Below are 26,733 nucleotides of genomic sequence, written 5' to 3'. Positions count from 1 at the left end.
GCATTTAACTGTTACACGACCGCCAGTCTCCCGACGTTAAAACTTCCATCCAACGCCACATAAAACCATATTGCACTCCATGTCCAAGGCGGGCGATGGAACGTGCCTCAAAGCCGTGCAAGAGTGCCATGCTGATCGAGATCTTGGCCACGACGTGCTTCCCGGCTTGGGCAAAAATGCAGTAAGTCGCACCATGACATCCTGAGCAGTGGACTGTAATCTTCCAACGGTTTTCAAAACCGCCCGTCTCTCAGATCTGCTCCTGAACTTAAACAACCGTCACGTGGCGTCAACGCTAGCTGAGCGGCTGTGAAGTCAGGTGACACCATCTTCCGTGAAATCCTTTTGGAACAAGAAAAAATTATTTTATAGGGATGGTACAGTTTGGGTTGAGATGGGACTTGAAGTTTCCAACATTTTTTGATGATTACTTTTTAAGATAATTAGAACCTCCCTTGAAATATGAAAGAGCATATAATTCTAAGAGCAATTCAAAGTTTATTTGATGAAAATCGGTTTTGAACTGGCTGAGATATCAAAAACGAAGTCATCCTGATAAAAGGTGGGACCAACCTTTTATTAGGATCACTTTGTTTCACTTTGTTTGGCAAAAAGTTAAAAGCTGAATTCTCACCTCAAACTATATTATACCTTCCCTTTAATGAAATATCATAACTCTTCAAATATAAAACATATCTCTTCACTTTGCACATTTTTAAATGATTATGCTGTTGAAGATAGTATGTAATATGATACTCATCAAAGGTAGGCCTATATAATCTGCAAACATTTCAGTTCGCTAAAATTACCTTGAAGTATGTCTTTGTAGGCACTGTCAGTTTTACCTATTACCGGCAATATAAGAAATCACCAGTACAAATCAAACAGGGTGCAAAATTCTTGCAAAGAATTTAGGATTATCAAATTTTCGCGATTGAGAAATAAAATTACAATAAAGCATAGCAAGAAGGTCAGGTGAGGAGTGAAAATGGACAGTAAACAGCCGGATTTGTTGTTGCTTTATTAAAGCAATACTGGATATCTGTTTGTATCGAGCCATCAATTCAATTCAATTCACTTCAAATTTTATTTCATTTTTCCGAAAAGAACATATACATTTAACTTTCTTTGGTAACAGAGAATAAGGTTTCATAAGAAAAACAAAGTTCACCGAGACTAACAGGATTATGAAAAAAAAAAATATTGGCGGAAATAGGAGTCATTACACTTTTCAGGAGTACACTGCTGTAGTTTACATACCTTGCCGACAGACGCAAGCAAATCCGCCCAACTCTCTGAGGCAGGTGGCGCCGTTGAGGCACGGGCCGCTCTCGCAGTGATCTATCGTCGTCTCACACGACCGCCCGGTGTAGCCATCGCTGCAGTGGCAAGCGAAACCATCCACGTGGTTGATGCACCGCCCGCAATTCATACAGGGGCTCGACGCGCAGAAATCCGCCTCTTCCTCACAGAATTTACCTGAAAAAAAGGCATTATACTATCATAATTGCAAAGAAGTCTTGGCAGTGCTGGTTGTTAATTCCTCATATATCATTAACAGTCATAAATTTGGCATCGTCTCTTGTATTGCAGAACAATTTCGGGGTAATCGAAGTATCAACATTCTTTGACGTGACTTATATTTGTATACTCATTACTGAACGGGAAACCGTGCTTCGTAACTTTTATATTGATTATTCTTGGCCGCTTTTTTATCATAGTAGTCACTTTGAAAATGGGAAATTAGATTTTCGTAAAAGGTAAATTATTTACTAGGAAAAAAAGATCATAATGTACCTGTCCATCCAATGGGGCAATGACAATAGAAGTTTTCTTCTTCTGCAACATCCGTAGCGATACAGGTCCCTCCATGCTGACAGGGATCCGAGATACACGGGTGTTTGGGATCCCTGCAGCCCGGTCCCGTGTAACCCAGGGGACAGACACAGACGTACCCCATGACTTGGTCCACGCACGTACCGCCGTTCAGGCAGGGGCTGTTGGCGCAGTCATTAATGTTCAGTTCGCATAGGGATCCCGTGAAGCCCAGACCACACTGACACCTGTACGAGTCCGCGCCATCAATGCAGTCCCCGTAATAACACGGATTGGAAGCACACTCGTCTATGTTATGCTCGCAGGTTCGCCCAGTGAACCCACTCGGACATTCACAGAAGAAGTTACCATCAAAGGACAGGCACTTTGAGCCAGATCTGCAAGGGTTGCTCGCGCACGCGTCGATCCATACTTCACAGTCTTTGCCCGTGCGCATTGGAGGACACATGCATATGTATGAATTAGTGAGATCGAGGCATGTACCACCCTCTCCACAAGGTGAGCTAGCACACTCATTAGTGTTTACGTTGCACTGGTCGCCCTGAAAGCCAGGCTGGCACTGGCACTGGTAACCGGCAATGGCATCCACACATTCCCCGCCATTGCGGCAGGGATCAGACATACACTCGTCAACGTCGTGCTGGCACATGGCGCCCATGAATCCAAGGTGACACTGGCACGTAAACTCGCCGACCCCATCCACGCATTGTCCGTGTATGCATGGTGAACTCTTGCATTCGTCAACATTGTGTTCGCAGAGATGGCCTTCGAAGCCCAATTGGCATTCACAACGGAACCCATCTACAAGATCCACACACGACGCACCGTTCTGACACGGCGAACTGATACACTCATAGATGTCCGTATCACAGTCACTTCCCGTAAAGCCTGATGCACACAGACATCGGTAAGAATCGGTTTGATCCAGGCATGTACCGTTGTTGGAGCATGGATTTGACTGACACTCGTTAATCTCCAAGTCGCAGTGGCGCCCCTCAAAACCACGTGGACAAATGCAGAGGTAGTCGTTGACGAGATCCTGGCAAACCGCCATAGGATGATGACAAGGTTTAGCGGCGCACTCGTCAAGATCGATCTCACAGTTTGCTCCAGCGCGTCCCGGCGGACACACGCAGTGGTACATTCCCACAGCGTCTACACACTTCCCACCATGCAAACAAGGATCGCTGAGGCATTCATTGATGTCTAACTCGCACAGAGATCCTCCATAGCCCACAGAGCATCGGCACATGAAGTTGATACCGTTGCCGGCGCTCTGACACACTCCGTCGTGACGACATGGATCCGAGAGACATATATTTACAGTCTGTTCGCAGAGGGCGCCCTCCCTACCAGGTGGACACTGACATCGGAAGCCATCGACGATATCATGACAGGTTCCTCCATCTTGACAAGGAAAGCTGGCGCACTCGTTGATGTCAGATTCACAGTGTTCTCCAGTAAAACCTAGAGCAAGTAGATATGAAGAAAATGAACGAAAAATCCAGTATTAATGATATTAATATCATACATAATCTTCCTTATCCAGGGTAGCCTCTTTAGTGTTGCCAGGTACTAGCACACTTTTATTCTCCTGAGTTGAGAAAGACAGTTGATGGGATTCGAACTTGGGACTATGCCACATTAATAACACAAAAAATCGAGAAGACATGATCCTGCTAATGATCTACACCAAAGTAATGAATGTATATGACATATTATTCTTCTGCAAGACGACAACTATAGACTTGCCACCCTATTAATTTGTCATACCAACCTGGTTTACAGGAACAGTTGTAGTCGTTGATGCCATCCAGACACGTGCCGTTGTTACTGCACGGGTTTCCCTTACATTCGTCGATATTGACCTCGCAGTTGGTTCCGGTGTAACCCGCCATGCAGACGCACTGATAGCTGTTGATGAGGTCTATGCAGACACCATCATGTAGGCACGGGTTTCCCTCGCACTCGTCCGTCTGACTGCCACACACTACGCCGACAAATCCTGGAAGGCACCTGCAGGAGAACGCATTCAACTCATCCACGCACGTACCACCATTCTGACACGTGACACCGAGACACTCATTGATCTCGCTCGCACAGTTCTCCCCGGTAAATCCGTCCCTGCAGAAACACCGGTAGCTGTTCACCATGTCGACGCAAGTGGCGCCGTTCAAACATGGCTGTTCCTCGCATTCGTCAACGTCAACCTCACAGTTTTGGCCCACGTATCCGGGCTGGCAATGACACTCATAGTAGGATGTGAAGTCAACACAGAGGGAGTCGTGCTGACACGGATCTGAAATGCATTCGTTGATTTCTAAATGGCACGTCTTTCCCATGAAGCCGGGTGAGCACGCGCATTCGAAGTCATCAACCAAGTCCGTACAGATTCCATTATTTTCGCAAGGGCTTCCCCAACATTCGTCAATATTGTGTTCGCAAATTATTCCATGGTATCCGGCAGGGCATGCGCAGTAGAAAGTCCCTAGCCCATCAATGCAAACACCATCATTCAAACAAGGGTTAGTTTCGCATTCGTCTATTGCTACTTCACACTGCAAGCCCGTAAATCCAACCACGCAGTTGCAGGTGTAAGCACCAACCAAGTCCACACACTCTCCTCCATTTTTGCAAGGTAACGACCGACACTCCTGCACTTCCACGTCACATGTCCTCCCAGAAAATCCCTTCGGACAATGGCAGACAAAGTCCAGACCGGTGTTCAAACATATCGCGCCATTCTGACATGGGTCTGGCAAGCAGAAGTTCATGATACTTTCACAGTGACTCCCTGTGAAACCAAGCGGGCAGGCGCAAAAGAAACCCTCCAAAGTGTTGAGGCATCTCGCATTGTTCAGACATGGACGACTTGAACAATGGTCAAGCCTGCTTTCACAGTTTCGACCTGTGAAACCTGGAAAACAATCGCAGTAGTACTCGTCCTCCACCAAGTTCTCTTGGCACGTGCCGAACTGACAGGGTGCAGACTGACATGGCTTCAGCTTCTTCTGACATCTCTTTCCGGAATACCCTGGTGGGCAGACACAGTCAAACTCCCCGATGAGGTCAATGCACGTACCGCCGTTTTTGCATCTCTGTCTCTTGGGTCCCTTCGCGCACTCATTGGTCTCAACTTCACAGTTGTCTCCCTCGAATCCTTTCTTACACTTGCAGGTGAAATTATTGAACCCGTGATCGACGCACTTTCCGCCGTTTTGACACGGGTTGCTCCTGCACGGGTAGACATCAAACCTCTCACAGTTCCTACCTGTGTACCCCTGGGTGCAGACACATTCGTACCTTCCCGGTTTGTCCACACACCTGCCGTCGTTGCGACACGGTCCGCTCTTGCAGTCGTCGTAGTCGTGTTCACAGGATTTCCCGAAGAAGCCGTTGGAGCAGACACATGCGTAGTCCGCCACAAGGTCCACGCAGCTTCCCCCGTTGTGACAGCGCGGCGGCTGGACGGCGCATTCGTCCACGTTGATCTGGCACCTTGTGCCGCGATATCCTATGGGGCAAATACAGGTGTAACCGTTGAGACCGTCGATGCACATAGCACTGTGCAGGCAGGGCTCGCTGTCACACCACCGGTGGCCACGCTCGCAGTTTATGCCGCTGTAGCCTGTCCTGCAGAGGCACCGGTAGCCGTAGTTGGTTGAGACACACGTGCCACCATGTCTACATGGGTCGCTCTCGCAGTTGCTGACTCTGTCCGAGCACGTGTGGCCCGTCCAACCATCCGCGCACATACAGCTGAAGCCCCTCGGCAGGTTCTGGTAAAAAACGAATAGATAAATAAAACGAAAAGAGTTGAAAACAGCAAAGAACGAATAAGCAAATACCAAATGCAATGATTGTCTCACAATTGCTGGTATTATCATTCTCGTATTGAAGGAACTACAGCCACAAGGTGGCAAATAGTGCCGTACTCACCGTGTGCCTCCCCAAATAAGAGAATACTGACGAGAGGGGGTGCCAACAGTTTATTCAGTAAACTGCTTGGCATTGATAGACAGCGAACAAAAGGAAAAAAAATTGATCTGACTGCTCATTACTTTCACCACAACAAAGTAAAGTGTTGCAACTTCACATTTCTTACATAAATGAAGTGTTTAAACCTGACTGACAGTTGAGTGAAAAGTTCCGAAGTAGGGTTTCCATGTTCAATGGATTTTAACTATAAAAAGAAAGAGCTAAGAAGATTTGAAGATTACTAAAACATGTTAACGTATGATATCTACCACGTGAATTATTTTTCTCTAATTCATCATAATACAACTTCGATAAGAGTACAAACCTTGCAGGTGATCATATACCAAACGACTTTTATGAGCCGATGATCGATGTCATATGCATAAAGCCATACGTCTTTATGGTGCTGTGGCTCGTCACAGTGACATTTCATTTATTCCAGGATTCACTGTTTGAACCTTTCCCATGTCCTTGATTCGTCTGCGGATGGGAAAGCTGAGTCATAACCCTATACCGACTTACCATACAGGTGCCTCCATGGTTACAAGGATTACTACTGCAAGGACCACCGTACGTATAGGGCACCCTGCTCGTGTCTTCTTCCGTGTCATCTTGCCGTGACTGCCGGGGAAGGGGGATGGGAGAGACAGACAGGAGAGAACCGTGGTCAGTCGAATCTAATGAGACACCGACAAAATGCTGAATATATATTTCAGTGAAATTTTAACAACTTGTGGTTCATACATCCTGTAAATCACTCTGATTCGGCCTAAAAGAACCAAAAAAAAAATAATAATAACGCACTTCTTTACTTACCTCCAAGCCTGTTCGAGCTAAAAAGGGAATATTCAAATTTTGTGTTTGTATAAACGAAAAAAAAATCTATATACATAAGCCTTATTGAAATAGATGTATTCCATTCAATTAATCGGTCTTTGCATTTCAGCGAATATGCGCTGTCCATGTACCCTGTAAATTGTCCCAATGTAGTGTAAAAAGGACAAATTAGATATGTGTTAATTCACTCACTGCAACGCCCCTCATCTTGGACCTGCCTATTTCATTTAAAAATTTGCTTTAATAGTTTGCTGTTTTAAAAACTCTGTGATACAAATTACTCCAATGCGGCCGAAAAGGAATAAAACTGTAAGCGTTTATCAACTCGCCTCCAAGCTTATTCGAGGAAATTAGGAAATATGAAAATTATTACTCCACTTCGTAGCTTGTATTCAAAATCCGACGGGCAAAAGTCTCATCGGAAAGAGGTTTTGAAATATGGTCCTGTCCATAAGAGGGTGAAGTGGACGTAATGCATTTGGTGTGATTACCACTTATGTGTTTTATTGATCCCCCAAAGAGATACAGCGTATCTCTTTGCTCCCCCACACATGCACACACACACACACACACACACACACACACACACGCCCACACACACAATGCTTTAAATCTTTGCTTACTTCAGATAATGTATATCTTTCTAGAGATGAATATAAAACCATCATATTGTTGTGTGTGAATATACAGGTATCATCTCATTTTCATTTTTTGTTTGTTTTTTGTTTGTTAGTTTCTTTTTGAGAGAGAATTACCGGCAAAATGTCATAATTATAACAACGTAACTCATACACAATGACAACGTATCATCATCACCATCAGCTACTTTTTTCTTTTCTTTTATTTTACTATAGCATTTCACTCTTTCCAGTCAATAAACCATAATTCGGTTTAAGGTATTCGATAGTTCTAAACACGTTACACAGAAGAGAAAACTTCATATCTTATTTTTGATTGAATTTCACAGGTGTTCATCTTTTGGGGGGAGGGGGAGGTGAGAAAATCAAACTGGCACAGACTGAATCTAATGCGTGTGCGACAAGACTTCGTATGACTGATGCTTATCGTAAACTAAGATGAAATATCGTGTGGAAAGCTGTAATGCCTATATAGACCTGTGTGCAAAGACAAATTGAAACTTGTAGCAAGCAGGTGCGCACTGCAGTACCAACCGATCTCAGTTCACTTTCGTCATTTCACACCCCAATACCTCGCGCGTCGCAGATAATCAGGCCCCCGTCTCGATCTGGGTAATGATACATTCAAATACTGTACGTTCCGAGCAGCTGCTGAAGTTTACTATACTCAGACCCACGGCAAAGTTTATCGCGGTTCATCTTTCATATTTTGCTTCCTCGACGATTTTTTTTTCTCTTTTTGTTGTTGTGAACCTGGGCTTCTTGTTTATCAACGGAATAGAATCATTCATCCCGGCTATTCCCGCGAGTGCGCCCACTCCCTCCTATCTTGACCTCGGCAGAACCCAATTACTTAATTCAAGGTATTGGGTGGGGGAGGGAAGCTCGAACAGTTGAAGGTTGCCGTCAGGTGTGGCGCTGTGATAGTGCTTAAATGCAGAAACGAGCATTGCTTTTTTTTTTCCACCGCAGATGGGAGCTATTTCGCACATATCCGTTAATGTGTGCGCCACAAGCACACGCACGAATGGTCTCACCTTTTGACAGCACACGTAAACTATCAGTTTCGAATTTAGACACAGCTTGGTATTAATTTTCACCATTCGCATCACAGACGAGCATGACACAGATAAAAGATGGTGGAGACATACTCTGCGAATGATTGAAACGCTTTCCTCGCCAGATTGGTTTAATTCCACGATTTTTATTTTGATGTTTTTGTTTTGTTTACTGATCACTTATTCTGCTAAAGATAGCGCCCGATAGCCGATCAACTTTCATATCATAATAAAGACTACAAGATGTGATATTCTTACAGGCCTGAAAATATCATGTAGTGGCAAGAGCATTGCCATTGACTGTAAAAATGGTTCCTTAGACAAAATACTTCCAAATACAATTTGTCTCGATGTAAAAAATGTTATGAACAATCTACCGTTGTCTAATTCAGAATCAACCATCGTAACTAACATTACTAAGCTATCGTTATTTCCGTGCTTGTAGTTAGTTTTATTCACTGACGAATCGATTGATTTATTGTTTGATCGACTTTCGCATTACTTAACAGAAGGATTGCTAGATATCTTGTTTTCTTGTTGTTGCTTTCTTTCTTGAATGATAGATTGCTTGATGGAATCAGTGATTGAGCTATCTTAGTCAGTGATTTAGTTATTGATATCTCACCTGCCCGAGTCTGATTCGATTGTGAACGTTGGCGGCGATTAACCCGATGGATCCCGGAGATCTTCCTGGGGTATTCAGACGATTTTTCGCTCGGCAGTTCGTCCCGTCCACGCAGGGTTCCGTACGCGTCCCGGCTGGAGTCCCGAAGGGCCATCTGCGACCGCCCTGCCGACCTGCGAGTTTCGACGGCTTGTCTGACGATGAACGATGAGGGCGCTCAGTGCTATCGATGTAGGCAGAAGTAGGCGTATACTCCAAGTCTGCATAGGTGATTGATGAGATGATTAGTTTAGCAAAGTAACAATGGACGTTTTGATATTGAGTTCATTCCTTTTCTAATGCGTGACATCCAAACACTGAAAGGAATAATTCCCTGTATCGTAACTTCACTGTATCTTTAGTGAGTTCTTTTTTTTTCCTGTATTGCCACCTCTAAACTCAGGCGAGGAACCTTCGAACAGCGCAGCTTTCTGTGCTGAATTCACCTTTCTGAATCCACCACGAGGTCAAGGTCATTACTGAGCAACCTGGCCCCCTGTGGTGCTGAAACTGCCACCCTTGGACTGAGATCACATCACGTCTGCCAAAAACTACCAAAGATATACCGGCTGCAGGTTTCATTGTCATGCTTTTGAAATTGTGTTGGTAAACGTTCAAAGGATCATGATTTGTTTTTAAACAAATAACAATTTGAGATTAAAATTTTATAAACGGATATTAGTTGAGACAAAATGGACTATAAAATGATTTGAAATAAATGACAGTGAAAGGAATTAAAAGGGCATCAAAGTTGAGTGTCACTGACAGTAAAATCGAACAGAAATTGTGTAAAAATTATAGGCCTACGTATTCTAACAGGTTTTACTTTCCAGCAAAATCATCACTTTTGAGGAAGTTTTAAAAAAAAATCAGTTTTCACATGTCATCAGTATACACATTCGGTATATGGAGCAGAATTCACTCTTGTGAAGAAAGTCATTGTCGTAATTGAAACAGAGTTGAGGTACTGAAAATGTCTTTAAAGTACACAGAGAAAAAAACGAGGAACATCAAACAAAAAATGATGTTGAGGTAAGGTGTCGTGAAGTGCAGAAGCTAGCCTGTGTAGTGCTCAGAAAGATGGACGCCTGCCGAAAATTATAACATCCGTCGGTCCCTCGATAACGGTCACAGAGTTTGTCTTAAAGGGGAGCCAAGTTTACCCGGGAATTTTTATCTCCCTCGAGAAAATTCGCCAAACAGATGAACTCTCGATTGTGGTGCGAGTTTGCGTGTTGTTGCGCGAGTAGAAGGATGCACCTTCCGCCTCACTATTCCTGTCTCATTCTCCACCTCCCCCCCCCCTCTCTCTCTCTAACGCTTTCTCACTTTCTATCCATGTATCATATTCTGATTCTCTGCTTTCTTAGATTTCTCTCTTTCTCCGTGAGATGTATAATTTGTTTATTTCCTCCGAGAACATTCCCGTCTCCTCTGCTGTTATTTCATCTCCGATTCCCTGTCTCCTGGTGCCCGAGGGTTAACTCCACCTAACACAGTCATGCTGTTCTGAAGCAAGTTAACCACCAAACTCTCTCTATCATCCTTATCATTGGGTCTCCTTTTCTTTTTGAAAATCTTTGCCGATGATTATATATAATTATTTCAAAGGAAAAAAAAAGTAACGACATACAATGTGTTCTTTCTTTTTCTATATATAAAACCTCGTGTGTCTAAAAACGGTAAAATATCTTTAATAAAAGTGTTGAAAGGGAGTTAGTCAACAACTTAATTGCAGTACGCACTCAAGAGTAGTGATGAATATTTCTAAATGGCAAGACGTGGCAACTTTTGGATAGGAAAAAAAAAAGTTTCACGGAAGCAATGAATGAAATGACATAAAATAATGCTATGAAATCCACTAGATTAAAGAAAATCCTGTTTCAAATTTCTTCTTTCTTGATAATTATTGAGTCTTCATGAATCTTTGCTGAAATGTAGCAAACATAAAGCAAAATGTTTCTTGAATGTTCGTTATCTTCTTCCTCTTTGAAAAGAAAGAAAAGTCAGTGAGCCGAAAACGTGCAAACGCCCCCCCCCCCCCACATCGTATAGTGATGAGTATTGGGATGTGGAACAACGTGGCATAAGAATGACATTCAGCAGCTAAAATTTATACAGTATTATCTATATTACAAGCGGTCTCGAAATTCCGGTTCTGAAAGGTCTCACTATACTACTCACCAGAGGTAAGTCAGACTATTTACAACGATTTGAAGGGACACGTCGTTGATTTACATACATTATTATTATTATTATTATTATTATTATTATTATTATTATTATTATTATTATTATTATTATCATTGTTATTATTATCATTATTATTATTATCATCATCATCATCATCATCATTATCATCATCGTTCATCATCATTACAGAAGGGGTGTGGCAGGAGAAGTGCGAGCATTGCAATTCTCCTATCATATGTAATGCAAGATGAGGAACAGAAAAGCATTTTTATAAGATGCTGTTTGCTGTTACGTATAGTATTCCTGATGATGACATCACATATAGTATGACTGTGTTGCCAGGGCAACTGCGTGGTACATCTCATGTCATCACACACACAGAGTGGATCGGATTGATCGATCGCGTCGACAAGAACGATAAGAAGCTGCAGTCGAAATCAATTGTCACTGATTATGTCTGAGCAGATGAGTTTAGATAGCGCAGATTTAAAGTGACAAGTCGTCATTTTGTGTCGAATCAATGTGAACAACACTTCAGAAGATGTTCAAAGAACTAGACACGCAACACAAAGGTTTTTTTTTTTTTAGCTGTCCGCTTGCGTGTGAACTCCAACAGGTCAACAAACAAGTGAGAGGTATCACACAACGGGGAACAGAACATTAGATTGAATAATTAATAGCAGCATTGATTTGCTACGCTTTCAGCTGAGATTACCCCTATATACTGACCGGGTTTGTGTGTAATGAATACAATTTTGAGGATGTAGATTGACAAACGGATGATAAGGGAAAGATTGAAGAGAAAGAGCCGAGGAAAGAGGGACACATTGAGATAGTGGAATATATCAATGTTAATTTTTGTGGTTGAAGTTAATAGGGAGAGTAAAGGATACACGAAGGTACAAGGCCAGTAATTACCGAACTATCAAACGTTCCAAAAACAGAAACAAAGCACTTGTAGACAATGTCGAATAACAAAAGATGCACTCTCCTTACTTCCTTGGTTTTTATGTGTACAGTTTGTTATCATATCAAAAACTGACCGAATGACATTTTATGACATGGTACATCACAACATGTTCGCATTAGAGGAAGGATTTGTCTTTTCTTTCATTAAGTATGCTTTCACGGAACCCACTATCAATGCCCGAGAAAGCATTCAAATTCAATTCAATTCAAATGGACATGGCAATTACGTATTGCTGTATTGAAAATTAACCCAACTTGACCCCTTCTATAATCTCTTTTCTTCTTTTATTTATCTTCTGCGGTACCTCAACTCTATTCAGGTCTTGTAAACAATAATTGCGATTGTCACAACCCTTATAAGCTTTGTAAGCGGTTCTTCTAAACTGATATTTTACAAACTTCTCTGTTTCTCTAACTGAGAGTGGGTGTTATCAACGGTTATTGTGGATGTCAGAGAAGAAGACGTACCTGTCATTGCCTGTCATATTTTGACAGAGCTGGCTGATGAAACGTCTGCAAATCAATAAGTCAGTCAGAGGTGACCCCTTGTTTGTTTGTGTATACGTCAAGTCTGTATGTCTGTCTCTAGCTTCTGTTATTGTCTATTGGTGTGACTCTGACTAGGTATTTTCTGTCTGTCTGTCTGTCTGTCTGTCTGTCAGTAAAGTAAAGTTGCTTATCTTCTCTTTTCCTCGTTTCTCGTCTCTCTTCCCTCCATCTCTTGTCTACGAGGGAGCAAAACATGTCTCATGTGGCACGCTCCGATTAGTTATTTCAAATGCAAAACAAAACCACTTTACCCAATTGCAATAAACAAGCACCTAGAACAAAACTGCATTTTGACGGTGATTTGACCATTTTTGGTCGAGTATAGAGTAGCAATTACCTAATCAAAGTTTTTCAGTTGAAATTATTCATTCCGATATCTTCTGCGCCATAGGCTTCTTGTGTGTGCTCTTGAAACACACGCTCCATACGTGTACGTGCATGACCTGCATACGTCCACTGAATGTAGAAAGTAAGATCATCTAAAGGAGGGAAATAATTACGAGGTATCTTCAGAACAAACATGTGGATACGTGATGAACGGAGTAATTAAGGAAGTTAGCGGCGGGTGAATGGGAATTGCTAGCTTCGAAGCACTCGTTGGCAAAAACACGTTGACCGGAAGAAGGGGACGGGGTTGGTAACAGCGGATGGGGCAGCGCTGATGGATAGCACGTGATTTCCATTTTGTATCCGTCATTCCGCTTGTTCGTCAATGGCGCGTATATATGCAGTACGGAAGATTTCTAGTGCTACCGAGAAGACGAGAAAGCGAAAAGGCGAGTTCCGATATCTCGTCGTCATCGGGTCCGAGAGAACGAAATCTCGGAAATCCTCGGAAAGTTTCGGACCCGAAAAGGTCGAAAAGGCGAGGAATTATCTCGTCTTCAGAGTGGCTTTCCGTAGATACAGTGTTTCAGTTCCCGCGCACCGACCGACAACAGAATTCTCCCACTTCCCTTTCCCTCTCTGCCCCTCCCCCGTCTCTCTCTCCTTCTGTCTCTTTTTTTCTCTCCCTCTCTCTTGAGAGACACAATTATGTTAGAGTAATAATGTACTTACTGCTATTAAAGTAGAGTAGTACTGTACTTACTGCGATTAAAATAGAGTATACTTTCAGTGATGTATGAGCAAAAAAAGAGTAAACTTTAATTAGCTGAGTGTGCAATATATTTCTCTTCGGTAATAGAACTTGCGTTCTTCATCTCAATAAAGTTAGAGCAGCATTCGTCTACCTACGAGAGTAGAGAACTTCAGCAATGTGTCTTTGGTAATAAAACAGACATATAATTCAATAAATCAGTTGAGAAGCATTCTTAGTAAACTGCAAGGTAAATGTGCTTAAATTGCCGTCTGTGTATAGCCATTCTGAAAACTTTGGGTTTTTTTTTTCAACTTATAAACCACGAGATCTAAAAGGGGAACATAACTAGCTCTCCCTGACTCTCAGTCGAAACAGAACCGGGGGCAGCAGGGTGAGTTTGTTGGCAAACGTGGTCAACACTCAGAATACCTTCGCCAACAAGACGTGGAATAGATTTCAAGAGAGTAACCAGGAAGCTCAAAACGGAACCATTAAGTGCCTAATGTATGGACTGGGGGAAAGGGGATCGGTAAGACGATGCAAGTTGTTCGAGGGTACTTAAGCGTCACGCGATATGACCAGTTTGCCGAGAGGAGAATGTTACTGCTAATTCCACCGCTTATTTTCTCACATTCAAGGTTCCAAACTGACAGACAAGTAAAATGTAACTGACCCACTAAGAGGTATAGATTTTTTTTCCTTGTCCCAATCAGTATCACGTGCATTGACCGGACTTTTGGTAAGTGAGTAGAAAATGTAACAATATCTAAAGTGTGAATGAAGACATCAGACTTCTCGACTGGAATTCCCAATGAACAAGGCAAATCCCTTGCCAGTTAAAGGACAAGTTCACCTTCATAGACATGTGGATTGAGTGAATGCAGCAATATTAGTAGAACACATCAGTGAAAGTTGGGGGAAAATCGGAAAAAGTTATGAATTTTTAAAGTATCTGCGTAGTCACTGCTGGATGAGCAGACTACTATAGTGTATGATGTCATATGCGTACAACCATATAAAGAAAATAAAAAGAGAATTTCACAAAACTTTACCTTTTGAATTAAGTGCACATTTCTTCGACTGTTACTGACATATGTTAAGGGTAATATTATTCCCCCTGCCTTCTGAAAGAGAGAAGTCAAGTGTTCTTTCGTTATGCGAGAAAACTGAGAATATGTTGAATTTTCTTTATTCTTTCTTTATATCGTTGCACTCATGTGACATCACAAGCTATAGCAGTCTTCTCATCCAGCCTTGAGTGAGCAGAAACTTAAAAAATTCATAAATTTGGAACGGATTGTCCGATTTTCCTCAAACTCTCAATGATGTGCTCTACTAATATTGCTGCATTCACTCAACCCACATGTCTATGAAGGTGAACTTGTCCTTTAAGGCAAACAACGCGCAAAATATTGTGTGTCTACTGGGAGGTCAGTGACGGCATAGAGATTACAGGTACGGCAAGGAACGAAAATGTCTTTGAACTTTAAAGGTCCCAGTATGGGTTTATATCTTAAAAAAAAAAATGAATTTCGAGAGAAGGGACATGCAGTTCTTGGCAAATTATTAACATTTTGTTCATCCTCAACCATCAAACAGTCAATAAAATTCAAATGACACAAGATGGCGAAGTTTGTGTGCACCAAATTGTGCGTGTTATAAAATGGGTAAGACCCATGTATTCATCCTTGTCATTAGTTTGTTGTAGGAAAGATCATTTTATCAGATGCTTGATCAACAAGTACCGGCTCCTAGTAAATAAAACCACAAAACAAAAATGCGCGCGCAGTCAACAAGGCTATATACTTACGGCCTTCTGAACTGACTACTATAGGTACTTCAGAGTCACGTTATCATTGCGCCTTTCAGATCTTCCTACCCAGTGTACCTAACTTGATTTTAATGGATTTTTTCTTCTCGTTGATCCTCTTTTTGTCTTATTCATGAGCTGAACAACTCTGCATTCCGGCGTTTATCAAAGTGGCATGCTGAGGATTACCGCTGTATTCCATTTATAGCCGGAAAAACGTCAGGCATTACAAACTCCAGGGAGGAGTAACGCAAGACCTTGATGCCAAAATATTGTCTTTCATGCGAGTGGACAGATGCTGCCGGGTTAAACTTGACATTTCTATCTTGACACCGGCAGAGGCTGTAGTTTAAATACTTGGGGGTCTTGGCGTGGAGTTAAGCGCCACTTAAGAAACACTTTACGCGTTCTGCATCTGGTCGGGATTTTGGCCCGTTGAGCCCTCCGTAATCCTCAAAGTTGTTCGCTGATTGTGCGCAACCTCGAATCCACGTTTGGACATCATGAGCTTTTTTAGACAACCCCATAAGCTTGCTAATCATCGAGGCGATTCACCGTGGTCTTGGGGCGTTGACAGCTAAAGCCGGACTGAGTGCTATGGAGAGTTAGTGTACACCGTGGGAATTGGGGCGATGCGGCATGGCAAACCTTGGAACGCTTAATATCAAACCAAACGCAGCAGTCATCATGGGAAGATCGGCTTTTGAAAAGAGCTTTTCCATCGTCCACTTTTCGTTGACCGACCCATGATGAGAGCGACGCAGTTTAGTAGTTTAATGGGATTTGGTACACATCTACGTGGTTGATGTCGAAAATCAGAGAATCGGTATTTTAATAGTGTAGATGCCTCGGCTGTACCGTAGGCCGTGAGAAGAATCCACCATCATGTGCATGTATGGTACACGCATGGATATAAAGATCATCCTTAAGATAATGACATTTCCCTTTAAACTTATATTTGCTTCATTTGGATATTTCACTACAAAAAACAAAAGACAAAAGCGAAAAGATATTTTCACTCCCATTTCTATTGTCATCATGTTATCATCATTGATGTCGATGTATAAACGCGCGCATATTTCTCTACTATGTAAGATTATACTCTAATACTACTGTAAACAGACCATTATGTTTATCTTTTATATCGAGACAGTTGTACTTCACGTGAAGGTCTTGCCAAATTCGTACTTTTGTAAATTGTGTATTTTTGTATGACATTTTCTTGAAAACAGATTGAAATTGATATTGATATTGATATAGAAATGAATATATGAGAATACACTACCTTGCGTGTGTATTGATGTAATGTCTGAATGAGAAACACAGGAGTGAAAGATTGTACTAAGTTCATTCCAACTTAAATCGCGTCAATAACCATTAGTGATGAGGAGAGAGAGACAGGGAGGGGGGATAGAGATGAAGATAAGAAGGGGACAGAAAGAGAGTGCAGTTGAAGAATGACATAACAGAAAATGTTCATAAGGCGCCTTATTGTCATCGGAGCAACACCAGACTGAAGTCCGGTATAGATGAGAGGCAGCAACATCGGATTGACTGATTACAGGTATTCAATCCACACTGTCAAGAGGATTACTATCATCTTTTCAACGCAGATGTTCGTCTCAACACAATAGCTATCCAGGAGAAACTGTTTCGCATTTCCCCCTGAGCCTGAAATTTGGTAATCACCTGTCAATGCAATGCCACATAAATCAACATCGCTCATTCGGGGGCCCGCTGACAAGCATTTTCTTTTCAACAGCTCTTCAAGAGCGACTGATATTTTGATCGTTTCTGCCAGAAAAACTATACCCAAGCAACGTGTCGCGTAATCGATTGATACTCCATATGCGCGGTCATTTTCCGCCGATGAATCTTTTCACGGAAATGGCGGTAAGATGGCGTGTAATATTCATCGAGTGATTGTTGACGGGGCAGTGAAATATGATTAAAAAAAAACCCGCAAAATCCATTACAACATTTTACAAGCAGAGAACAAAAGGGCAACGTATAACCGCCGTGGGATGCAGGAAAGGGGGTTTTTAAGGTGAGCAGACAGGGCAACCCAGAAAACTCTTTCTATTTTGGTGCGCATTGTGACTTTCTCTTCTGTATAATTTGTAGGCTTTGTCCGTCGGAAAGTGAGCTAAGTTAGAAACTCATTGTTGGACGCTGCGGAGATTGTTTTCGTTATTCTTTCTCATCAATAGCAATGTCGTGGCGGCCCAGTTCTTTTCTCGTGAAAAGAAAAGAAAGAAAGAAAAAACTTTTACCAAAGTTCACTGCACCATAATGTGCACGAAATGGCCACATGTTTTTAATGGGTTATAACATTCAAAACTTTTTTATGTGTGTATGTGTGAGGTTGAAATTAGCTCACCTCTCCTGACGGCTCAAAATTTTCAAAACCCGTTATTCTTGGCGGGGAATAAAAAGCGTTATTTGTTACTCTTCTAATAATTCATACTACTAGTGCCGGCGGTAGATGTATCATCTACACTTGGTCCCGTGCCACGTATTTGTTTGGAGTGAAAACAAACAGGTTTTCACGTGTTTTCGCCCAATTACTTCACGATTTTAATAATGAGGTTATATTTCACAAAAAAACTATAGCAAAATCCTTTTTAAGTATTTTTTCTTGAGTGACACGTACTCTCCGTATTTTTTTTTTCCATGTAGTGTATGTTTACGTTCATTATTATCAATATTTGAAGTTATGAGTATGAGAAATACAAGGTACAGTATGATCAGTACTCTTATCATTACATAACCATCATAATGATTTCAAGATCATGTGCGGTACATTTACACCAAAACATTACCTCTTCATTTCTCTACACGAGGAACTGAAAATAATATCATGCTTTCTCTCCATAATTCCTTTTCTCCCTCTCTCGCTCTCCTTTATCCTTCTTCTTTCATTTTCCTGGCCTCTTTGTTCGATTTCTCAGGTGAAAACAGTTTGTCTGCCCGAGCCAAGTAATATGCGCGTCTGACCCAGATCTACAAGTTCACGCATTCGACTGTGGCACGAACAATAGAGGACAAATTAACATTTCTTATGGGACTCGGCTCTGCCATATCGTATATGACCTATCACTGTACAAGACAAACTAAAAAAAAAACCGTCGATATATATATATACCTCTGTCCTTTCGCTACAAGTGCGGTGAGGGCTATTACAAACATGTACAATTGTTACAGGTGCCGATTTATAACCGAAGGAGATGTAACCGTTGATAAGAAATTCTGGAGTTGATGTATAATTCAATAGGAAGAATAATAAGACCTCAAACTATTGATATCATACTTTTGAATGGTCGGCCCGTTTGATCGTTGTATAGCCATTATATTATGGTGTATGTTGGGTTCCACATTAGCGGTGGCCCGGGGCCACTAAAACTTGATGTCGGGCTTCTGAATTTAAAAAAAAGAAAAAGAAAAAGAAGAAGAAGGTGTATTTGGCGGCCCGATTGGGCATCTAATACGCAAAATAAATTATCACATTTCCTTTGATTTCTGCGCTTTTGAATGTTTCTACAACAGATACATGGCGCCATACAAATGCTGTGGATCACCATCATCATCACTTTATTGATTTATATTTTTTATTTCTTATTTATTTATTTATCTATTAATTTTATTATTTTTTATTTTTTTTAATTTTTTAAATTTTTTTTTTTTGGGGGGGGGGAGGGGGTTGGCCACCAAAATGTTATACTCGAAGATTTTAGTGACCCGAACGGAGGACACTCTTTTTTTTTCAACAAGGAACCTCTTATATCAGGGAAAAGCATTCAGTTGTAGTTTTCCTTCTACTTTCACAGGGCAGCGTCATATTTCCAGTTTCAGAAATATTTTCTTCTGCCGATATCATATATAACAGTTAAGCTCATAAACTGCAACGTCACGTAAGACCACCATATATACCAGTCAAGCTTTGCTTCTAAAGATTTTCCCCTGCACTCCAATTATTTTCTAAAAACTTTATTTTAAAAGTGTATACCTTTGTATATAAGTGTTTTTTTTTTCAACATTTCTTTTATTTTTACATTGGACTTTTTAGCGTATGTATTACATATTAACCATATCAAGATATATTAGCTTTGTAAATATTATGCCTACATTTTGTTAGATTTTGTATCACTGCATCGACAATGGAATGCAGAAAAAAAAAACCTGACGTGAACTGATATGTAGGATCTGGTCTAAATGAAATAGCAGATAATTTCCAACTATCACATTCCTTGCATTTCATTTTCCGTTCTACTACATGTTGATGCTTAAGTTCACATTCTCCCTAGGTATAGTAATGATATTCAAGGATGATGATCGCGCATCTTTTCGCGCATGACGTCACACATCTTGTCTTTATCCTCTCCTCCTCTTCTTCCATCCTATCCCTGGAAAAAAAAACTGTCTAAAATTTGTACCGAAATAGGGGACTCAAAGTCCATAAAAATATCAAAATTGCATACCAACCAGGGGCTTATTTGATTCATTTAAAAAAAGAAATCCACTAGGGTGGTACGCCAGTCAATGTAACTATTCTGACAACAGTCAAAACAGTTGTTTGCGACATCGTACAGATTACTTATTTTGACGGAATTATGTTTTTAGGTTTATCGTTTGAAAACTTGTAACGCATGGAGCATGTCAAGTTAACGTCACTACCAACGCAGTTGATGCCAATTTTGCTCGTATATCAAATCAATCAAAACCTTGTTGATCTCTTCGATTACATATCGCTACAATTTGACAAGTATAACGTCTGCAGGGCACAAAACGTGTAGTGGTAAATGCAATTCTACGATTATCATAATACGCATGGACCGGCTATTCCAAAGAAAAATGTTTCTTCTACTTTTAGAAGTTGACGAGTTTACGCGAAACGTGAGCTGGAATGTTAATATCAATCTTATTCGTTCCACATCTGTATATCAAGCGTTCTGAATAACTTTATGTGACGATAGTTGAGAATCGCGGAGAAAGCATAATATGATTGCTGAAATGTGTCGAATTCACAAGTCCCCGACGCGAGCTTTGTTGCTTTTGTTTAGTATTGTTTTGCGTGGCTTGTCATAGCTTGCCCTTTTCCGCTATAGGTAGGCTATTTGGATGCACGTTGTTTAACGCAAGTGATCATTTTAAAAGTTGATAGTTTTAAGTTCATTCTGAGGAGAAAGAGGACTTGAAACTGCGTTTAGAAATATTGAATGCTTGAGAGATTATTGTGACGTTTTGTTAGGTTTTTACATTGGCCTGTTCACAATAATGAATGCCTGCTAGTGTTGCAGAATTAATCAACAACGTTTTCTGTGATTCGCAAGCCCCGTCACCCCCATCGGGACATGATTTAGGCGGTCCATTATGATCTATAGATCACCGAGTGTATCGTCGTATCATGTTATCACATTTATTATTGATTTTTTTTTTTTTTGTCGTTGATTATAAAAAGTAGTCATAGTATACCAGAAGTGGTTGTATAGTAGCAGTAGTGGTATTACCAACATTATTTTCTTATCATATTGTCAGTGTTCTTGTTGCTAAATGTACTATAATATTATGATTGCTTTGAAATAATCATGCAACGAAGTTAATGACTAATGATAAAAATCGCCCTCTAGAGAAGAGTAAAATTTTGAGAACGGAAGAATAAAGAACTGAAAGAAGGATATCATTCAGAGGGGTGAAGGCTCAGGTGTGAGTTTCTTCAGTTTGTCTCCCTCTACAAATTGAATTTGTTAAGATCGCAACTGCTGATCTGTAAATTAACAAACATGTCGGAAAAAAGGAACCAGTGGGACTCGAACCGTGTCACTGCCGGCAACCAGGGACAGCCTGGTGGTAGTGTCGCTGCCCGGAAAGCAGTAGATGACAGGTTTGAGTCCCACTGGTTTTTTTCCGACATGTTTGTTAATTTACAGATCAGCAGTTGCGATCTTAACAAATTTAATTTGTAGAGGGAGACAAACTGAAGAAACTCACACCTGAATAAAGAACTGGATTGGTTTCAATACAATGATTTTGGCTTTAGTTTGAATGACTGACAGACTGACGAATGATTTTGATGATAAGTTTGAATTGAGTCTTAACGACGCTTGAACGGATGGATACCTGAATCAAAATAAATAAAAACCAAAATCTTATGTTTTGTATTCATGTATTTTTTTCGCTAATGGAATTATTTAGTGACCTTCGTGAGGATTTCAAACAGTAACCTTTCCAAGGATCGAACCCTAAAATACGCAGGTTGTAAAACAAGACAACCTCGGAATGGAAAACTCAACAAGTCCATCGAATTCACGATTCGGATATATCTATTCGCTGATTTCAACAGCGGGTCTCTCGTCTCCCAAATTTTGATGGGTATGAAGCGGAGTGAATCTTCGTCCACCCTTTTGTGGAAAGGAGGATTCAAAGCCAACAAACAACAAATCTATTTTCTGGGATAATGGTCTGTCATCTCATCAAAGCCTAGCTGTCTTGTCATTCGAGTCAACCGTTGTTTGCCGACTTAACTAGTCCTTTCAAACATGCGTCACGCATGATAGCCCTTTTTCGAAGGGCTTAAATCGATAATATAATTCAAGTTATTGCCCTACATTGTGCAGATTACTTTTTCCCCGTTCCGTTGTTTATTTCAAGGCGTTCCTTTTTTCATTCTTTCCTGCTTTCTTTTGCCACTTTTTTGTTTTGTTTTGTTGGGGGGGGGGGGGGTAACGGTTGGTGTGTAGTTGTATGAACCAGTGTCTGAAGGGCCACAAATTCAATGGTCAGCACACAACGACGTACAAAATCGCCCGAGATTATCTTTTTGTGGTACGTGCCAGTGGTTGATGGATGACGTTTGGCTAAGTTAGGGACAGGCTTTGATAAACTGCAAATAATTTAGGTTAGAGATCATACAAACAAACGACCAAGTTGTGTTGGTCAGCCTGTTGAACTATTATTGCCCTTTCATCGATTTTTGACAATAAAAGCGTCGACGACGAATTCATGACGATGAGGGGGTGCAGTCAGGGAAAATAAAGCAAATTCATAATAGGTACAAATATTGATTATGATTTTTATCAAAAGATACTGCCCAAACTGTAAACAATATTCAGCATGAATATTTGTAGCGAATGTTCTCTCTTTCAAACCAAGTCTTATCAAACGTGAGGTCTGATTTGCAGTATTTAGAAAGTAGTTTTGAAGAAGGAATGTATAATGGTATTCGCTGCTGCGCGAAATAATCGCAGGTTGGACGAATCTGTGCACAATATGGTTGCCATACAAGTCAAAAGTTCTTGTCGTGCTGCATATTACCCTCGTATACACACACACAAAAAGATCGATCAGATCTAGATCACTCTCATCCAGATTACCCACAAACGAGCTGACACTGAAACTTCACTATATTTACATATTCGATTTCTGCTTTGTTTTCGAATAAGATTTTTGTAACATCAGATCAAATTTCTTCGAAGTCATATGTCATCGTGCGCAGTTTAAGCATAACGTCAAAATGAGAATATGCTTTTGCATTACTTTTCATTTTGTTTCCCTCTCAAAATAATATTAAAATTCAGGGTATTGAAAGGGGAAATAGACAATTGACTGCAATTAGAAATGGCGTGGCATAATTAGATTTAACGTTTCTAAATATGTTTTGTCTCACACTAATCGCTAGTCATGTTCCTATTTCTCCCTTTATCCCTCCCTCGTTCTCCCCTCCCCACTTTCTCCTTCTTGTCTTTGTGCAAGAATAACACGCAATAATTCTCAGCGATGTCGAAAATGTTAGAGAGTGGCCGAGCTTGGCCTACATGCTGATCGAGAGGAAGTATGTCCCGTCGCTACAGACGATCGTAGCCCTAAAAATTGCGTTTACCGCTGAGCGTATAAAGCATGACCGCCAGGCCTAAAGCTTTTGAATTTTGTGAATTTTCTTTTTCCTTCCTCAATTTTCCTTACAGCAACAATGGTTCGTATATTTCATGTTGTTGTTGATTACATCCCTCCGTCATTGGACTCCAGATTGTTTAGATTATGTAGAACACGTACATGGCAATTAATAGTGTATGTGAAATGTATATTGAGGTTTTGCTTGCATGCAAGGGTTGCCAAGGGAACATGACGTTGCAAAAAAAGCTTCTTCAAAACACCTGTTTGATACAGTTCGGTTTATCAATAAGAAACTCAGAGAGAGAGAGAGAGAGAGAGAGAGAGAGAGAAGGTCTCAACTGCTGCCAGAAGGTAGCATGAACCATGGCTAGATATGAAGCTCATATCTCCCTGTGTTGCTGAGCATCTCGTGTCTTTCGCTGTTGAGATAACATTCCGTCACTAGCAAAAGTGAGATGTATATTATGTTACTGTGGAAAAACGAAAATAAATTTACACTTGAACTTAAACTTAAACATACTATACACTATAGCGTTAGATAAGGAATATCATAGAAAACCAATGCAAAATTTATGCATAATTACGTAGCAAAAATTGTTTCGGACAACAAAAAGGCTTGCACGAGGCTCATCCGAAACAATGACAACAAACATGGATCCAAGGAATTGATATGGATTTAGCATCGAGTATCGGAGAATTTCATATCTCGTTACTAAGTCCTAAAGGGACATTATCAAAACATGTCGATACAATTTATGATTAGTAAATTGGATAGTTTCAAGTTCTTGCCACATCTTCTGTGCTTTTTACAGCTCGGCACTAATTCGATGCGCTCCCTCTGCACTGCCATCAATGATCACAGCTCGTCACCTTGTTGTCGTTGTAGGACGTGGTTTGAGGAGCCAGATAAATACATCTACAATTTGATTGATCTATAGACCCTACCTATAGCATTGCTAAGCATTGGATATGGTGCCAATATCCAGGAGTCAATAAAACTATCACGCGCAATAACATCTGACTGATTCACAAACAAGTTTAAACTAGGACTGTTCTTCGATCCCCCTGGCCCACATCTTTGGGTTAAATCTGTGCAATCCATCACTATAATGTCATTCACCAAATTCTCTATATACGAAGATTTGTGTTTTTCCTTTCTTGAAAGCCTTCAAAGCAAAATGTGTTTTCTCAGGATTTTTGCGACAAAAAAGGGTGACCATTTGCAAAGTTTGATCTTTATTTCACCTTAGTATACAGCAGCGCTCTACGACATTAATTAAATGGTATTGAGGGGAATTTTTTTAGGATCTTTTAAAAATTATCATGGACAAATAGTTATTGAAATTTTAGAGATTACAATACACGATCGCTGATCTCGTCGAGATATCTGGAACTATAAATTACAACTGAATAAAAAACCAAAAAAAAAAAAAACAACTACAGTGCCGTATACCTAGAGTATAGAGATAACATCAAATGTAAGAAGATAGAGGAGTGCTTCAGTACATGGACAACCGATTACTACAATAAAAAAAAAAATCGGTTATAACGCAAAGTCATGGCCAAAGTTTATTGCAATAATTAACAAATGAGACTTCCTTCCGTGCGCTCGTGAGTACATTGATGTACATTGATTTTGGTTACATGCAAACAAAATTGGATCCTTATAATAGCTGACGCTGTAAGAGTATTTTTCCCTCCAAAACATTCGTATTTCTTTACAGGTACTTGGTTTTGGTTTTATGATTGAGTTTTGCTCACCTGTAGGCTGCGTGGGTTCCTCAGACGATATCACTGTTGAGTTACCCAAAGTCTGTGAAAAATAAACAATAACATCAACAACAAAGGTTGGATAATGACCACCTTGAACACTGCAGACCGCAAGAACATCATCTTTTCGTGAGTGCAGAACAACTCTTTTCAGACCTGATAGTTAGTTGTTTTTCGTGTGTGTCTGTGGCGATTGGTGCTTACCCAAAACAACACGTTAAAACTGTCTACTTCTTTGATGATATTCATCACTTGATAGCTATTAGTGGTAAATATTAATTTTCTTCAGTCAATTCCATTTATTTCATTTACCATCACCCCTTAATATTGACGGTATAGTTTCTAATTCAGTTACAGATTTCAAATAACATCTAGCTTACATGGAAATATGAATTCACCCAAAACTTTAGATAAAAAAAGAATAAAAAAGAATGGACAATGTGACAATTTATTCACCGGCGCCATTCAGAAAAACCATCACTGCTACAGCAGATAATGCTACCCAAGCATCAGTCTCCCCTTGAGAAAAGAAAGCCGCTGGAAAGAGAGAGAGACAATAGAAAGATAGGTAGAAGGATAAAAAGAAAGAGAGAAAGAAAAAAATAAAGGAGAAATATAGAAAGAGAGAATTAAATGGGGACAGATAGGCAGAGATAAGCAAATATATCAAGAGAGAGAGAGAGGGAGAGAGAGGGGGGGGGGGGAGAGACAGACACAGATCATTGCAAAAACTCTTCTCACCTTCAGAACGTCTTTACTTCGGGACGCTGACGCCGAATGCGCGTAACATAGCAACATGAGGATAGTGAGTGTGTTCCTGCTGCAGCTGATGCCCGCAACGCCGGAAGCCGTCGCCATGGTAACGTGTAGAACCCTGGAACGAACAGCTGAATGTGAGCCTATGGGGTATCTACACACGTGATGTGTGGAGATGATATCACCATGCTTTTAGTCTGCAAGGAATATAGAAACATAGATCGGAAAATACGTTAATCCTCTAACAAGAGATATCAACAACAACAACAGCAACCACAAGACTACTAGAAACGAAATCCTCATTTTTGCGTGATATTATTTTTTCTAGGAACATTCAATAACAGTCCACAATGGCTATGATTTCAAGAAAGTGCAGGATTAACGTACTTCATGTAGTAATGAGAGTTATAAACTCTCACTAACCCAAGATGGGAATGTATAACGTCTATGTAGTAGTATGTAGACAAGGAGAATTATGTAACCTTTTTTTTAACAAAGTCGTGAGGAAGCAACAAAAAATCTGAAAATTACGACAGGAAGAGAAGACACTTGAGATATCAAAAACTTAAAAATGCGAAAATGTTTGCGAAACTAAGATATTCTGATCTTTTCTATACAAAAGCACGAACCACTAAAAAGTCCTTGAGGAGATATATCGGCTACGTGGTTGCATAGCGGTCCTGTTCATATGTGCTTGACATTCT

General features: G+C 40.6%; 1 protein-coding gene across 1 annotated transcript; it reads right to left on the bottom strand.

The window, feature by feature from the left end:
- Nucleotides 1–242: 242 nt before the first annotated feature.
- Nucleotides 243–26,131, bottom strand: LOC139721282 (uncharacterized). The gene is made up of 8 exons (XM_071632604.1): nucleotides 26,015–26,131; nucleotides 25,265–25,316; nucleotides 8,973–9,232; nucleotides 6,337–6,435; nucleotides 3,614–5,615; nucleotides 1,798–3,303; nucleotides 1,261–1,479; nucleotides 243–342 (listed from the first exon to the last, which is right to left on the bottom strand). Exons 1-8 carry the CDS (start codon nucleotides 26,129–26,131, stop codon nucleotides 296–298), a joined length of 4,302 nt encoding a protein of 1,433 aa, XP_071488705.1. The 3' UTR covers nucleotides 243–295.
- Between the last annotated feature and the right edge of the window lie 602 nt (nucleotides 26,132–26,733).

Source organism: Diadema antillarum, unplaced genomic scaffold (genome assembly GCF_040938485.1).
Source record: "Diadema antillarum isolate AM-2024a unplaced genomic scaffold, OU_Dant_1.0 scf00000141, whole genome shotgun sequence".
Taxonomy (NCBI): domain Eukaryota; kingdom Metazoa; phylum Echinodermata; class Echinoidea; order Diadematoida; family Diadematidae; genus Diadema; species Diadema antillarum.
This window is presented reverse-complemented; position numbering and strand designations above follow the sequence as displayed.

Excerpts from the sequence above, each read along its gene's own strand:
- LOC139721282 (XM_071632604.1), bottom strand. The coding sequence starts at position 26,131 with ATGGCGACGGCTTCCGGCGTTGCGGGCATCAGCTGCAGCAGGAACACA. Across the intron at positions 1,480-1,797 it reads TTGCCCCATTGGATGGACAG|GTAAATTCTGTGAGGAAGAG; the intron begins GTACATTATGAT and ends CCTTTTTTTCAG. Across the intron at positions 343-1,260 it reads TGCTTGCGTCTGTCGGCAAG|GATTTCACGGAAGATGGTGT; the intron begins GTATGTAAACTA and ends TTGTTCCAAAAG.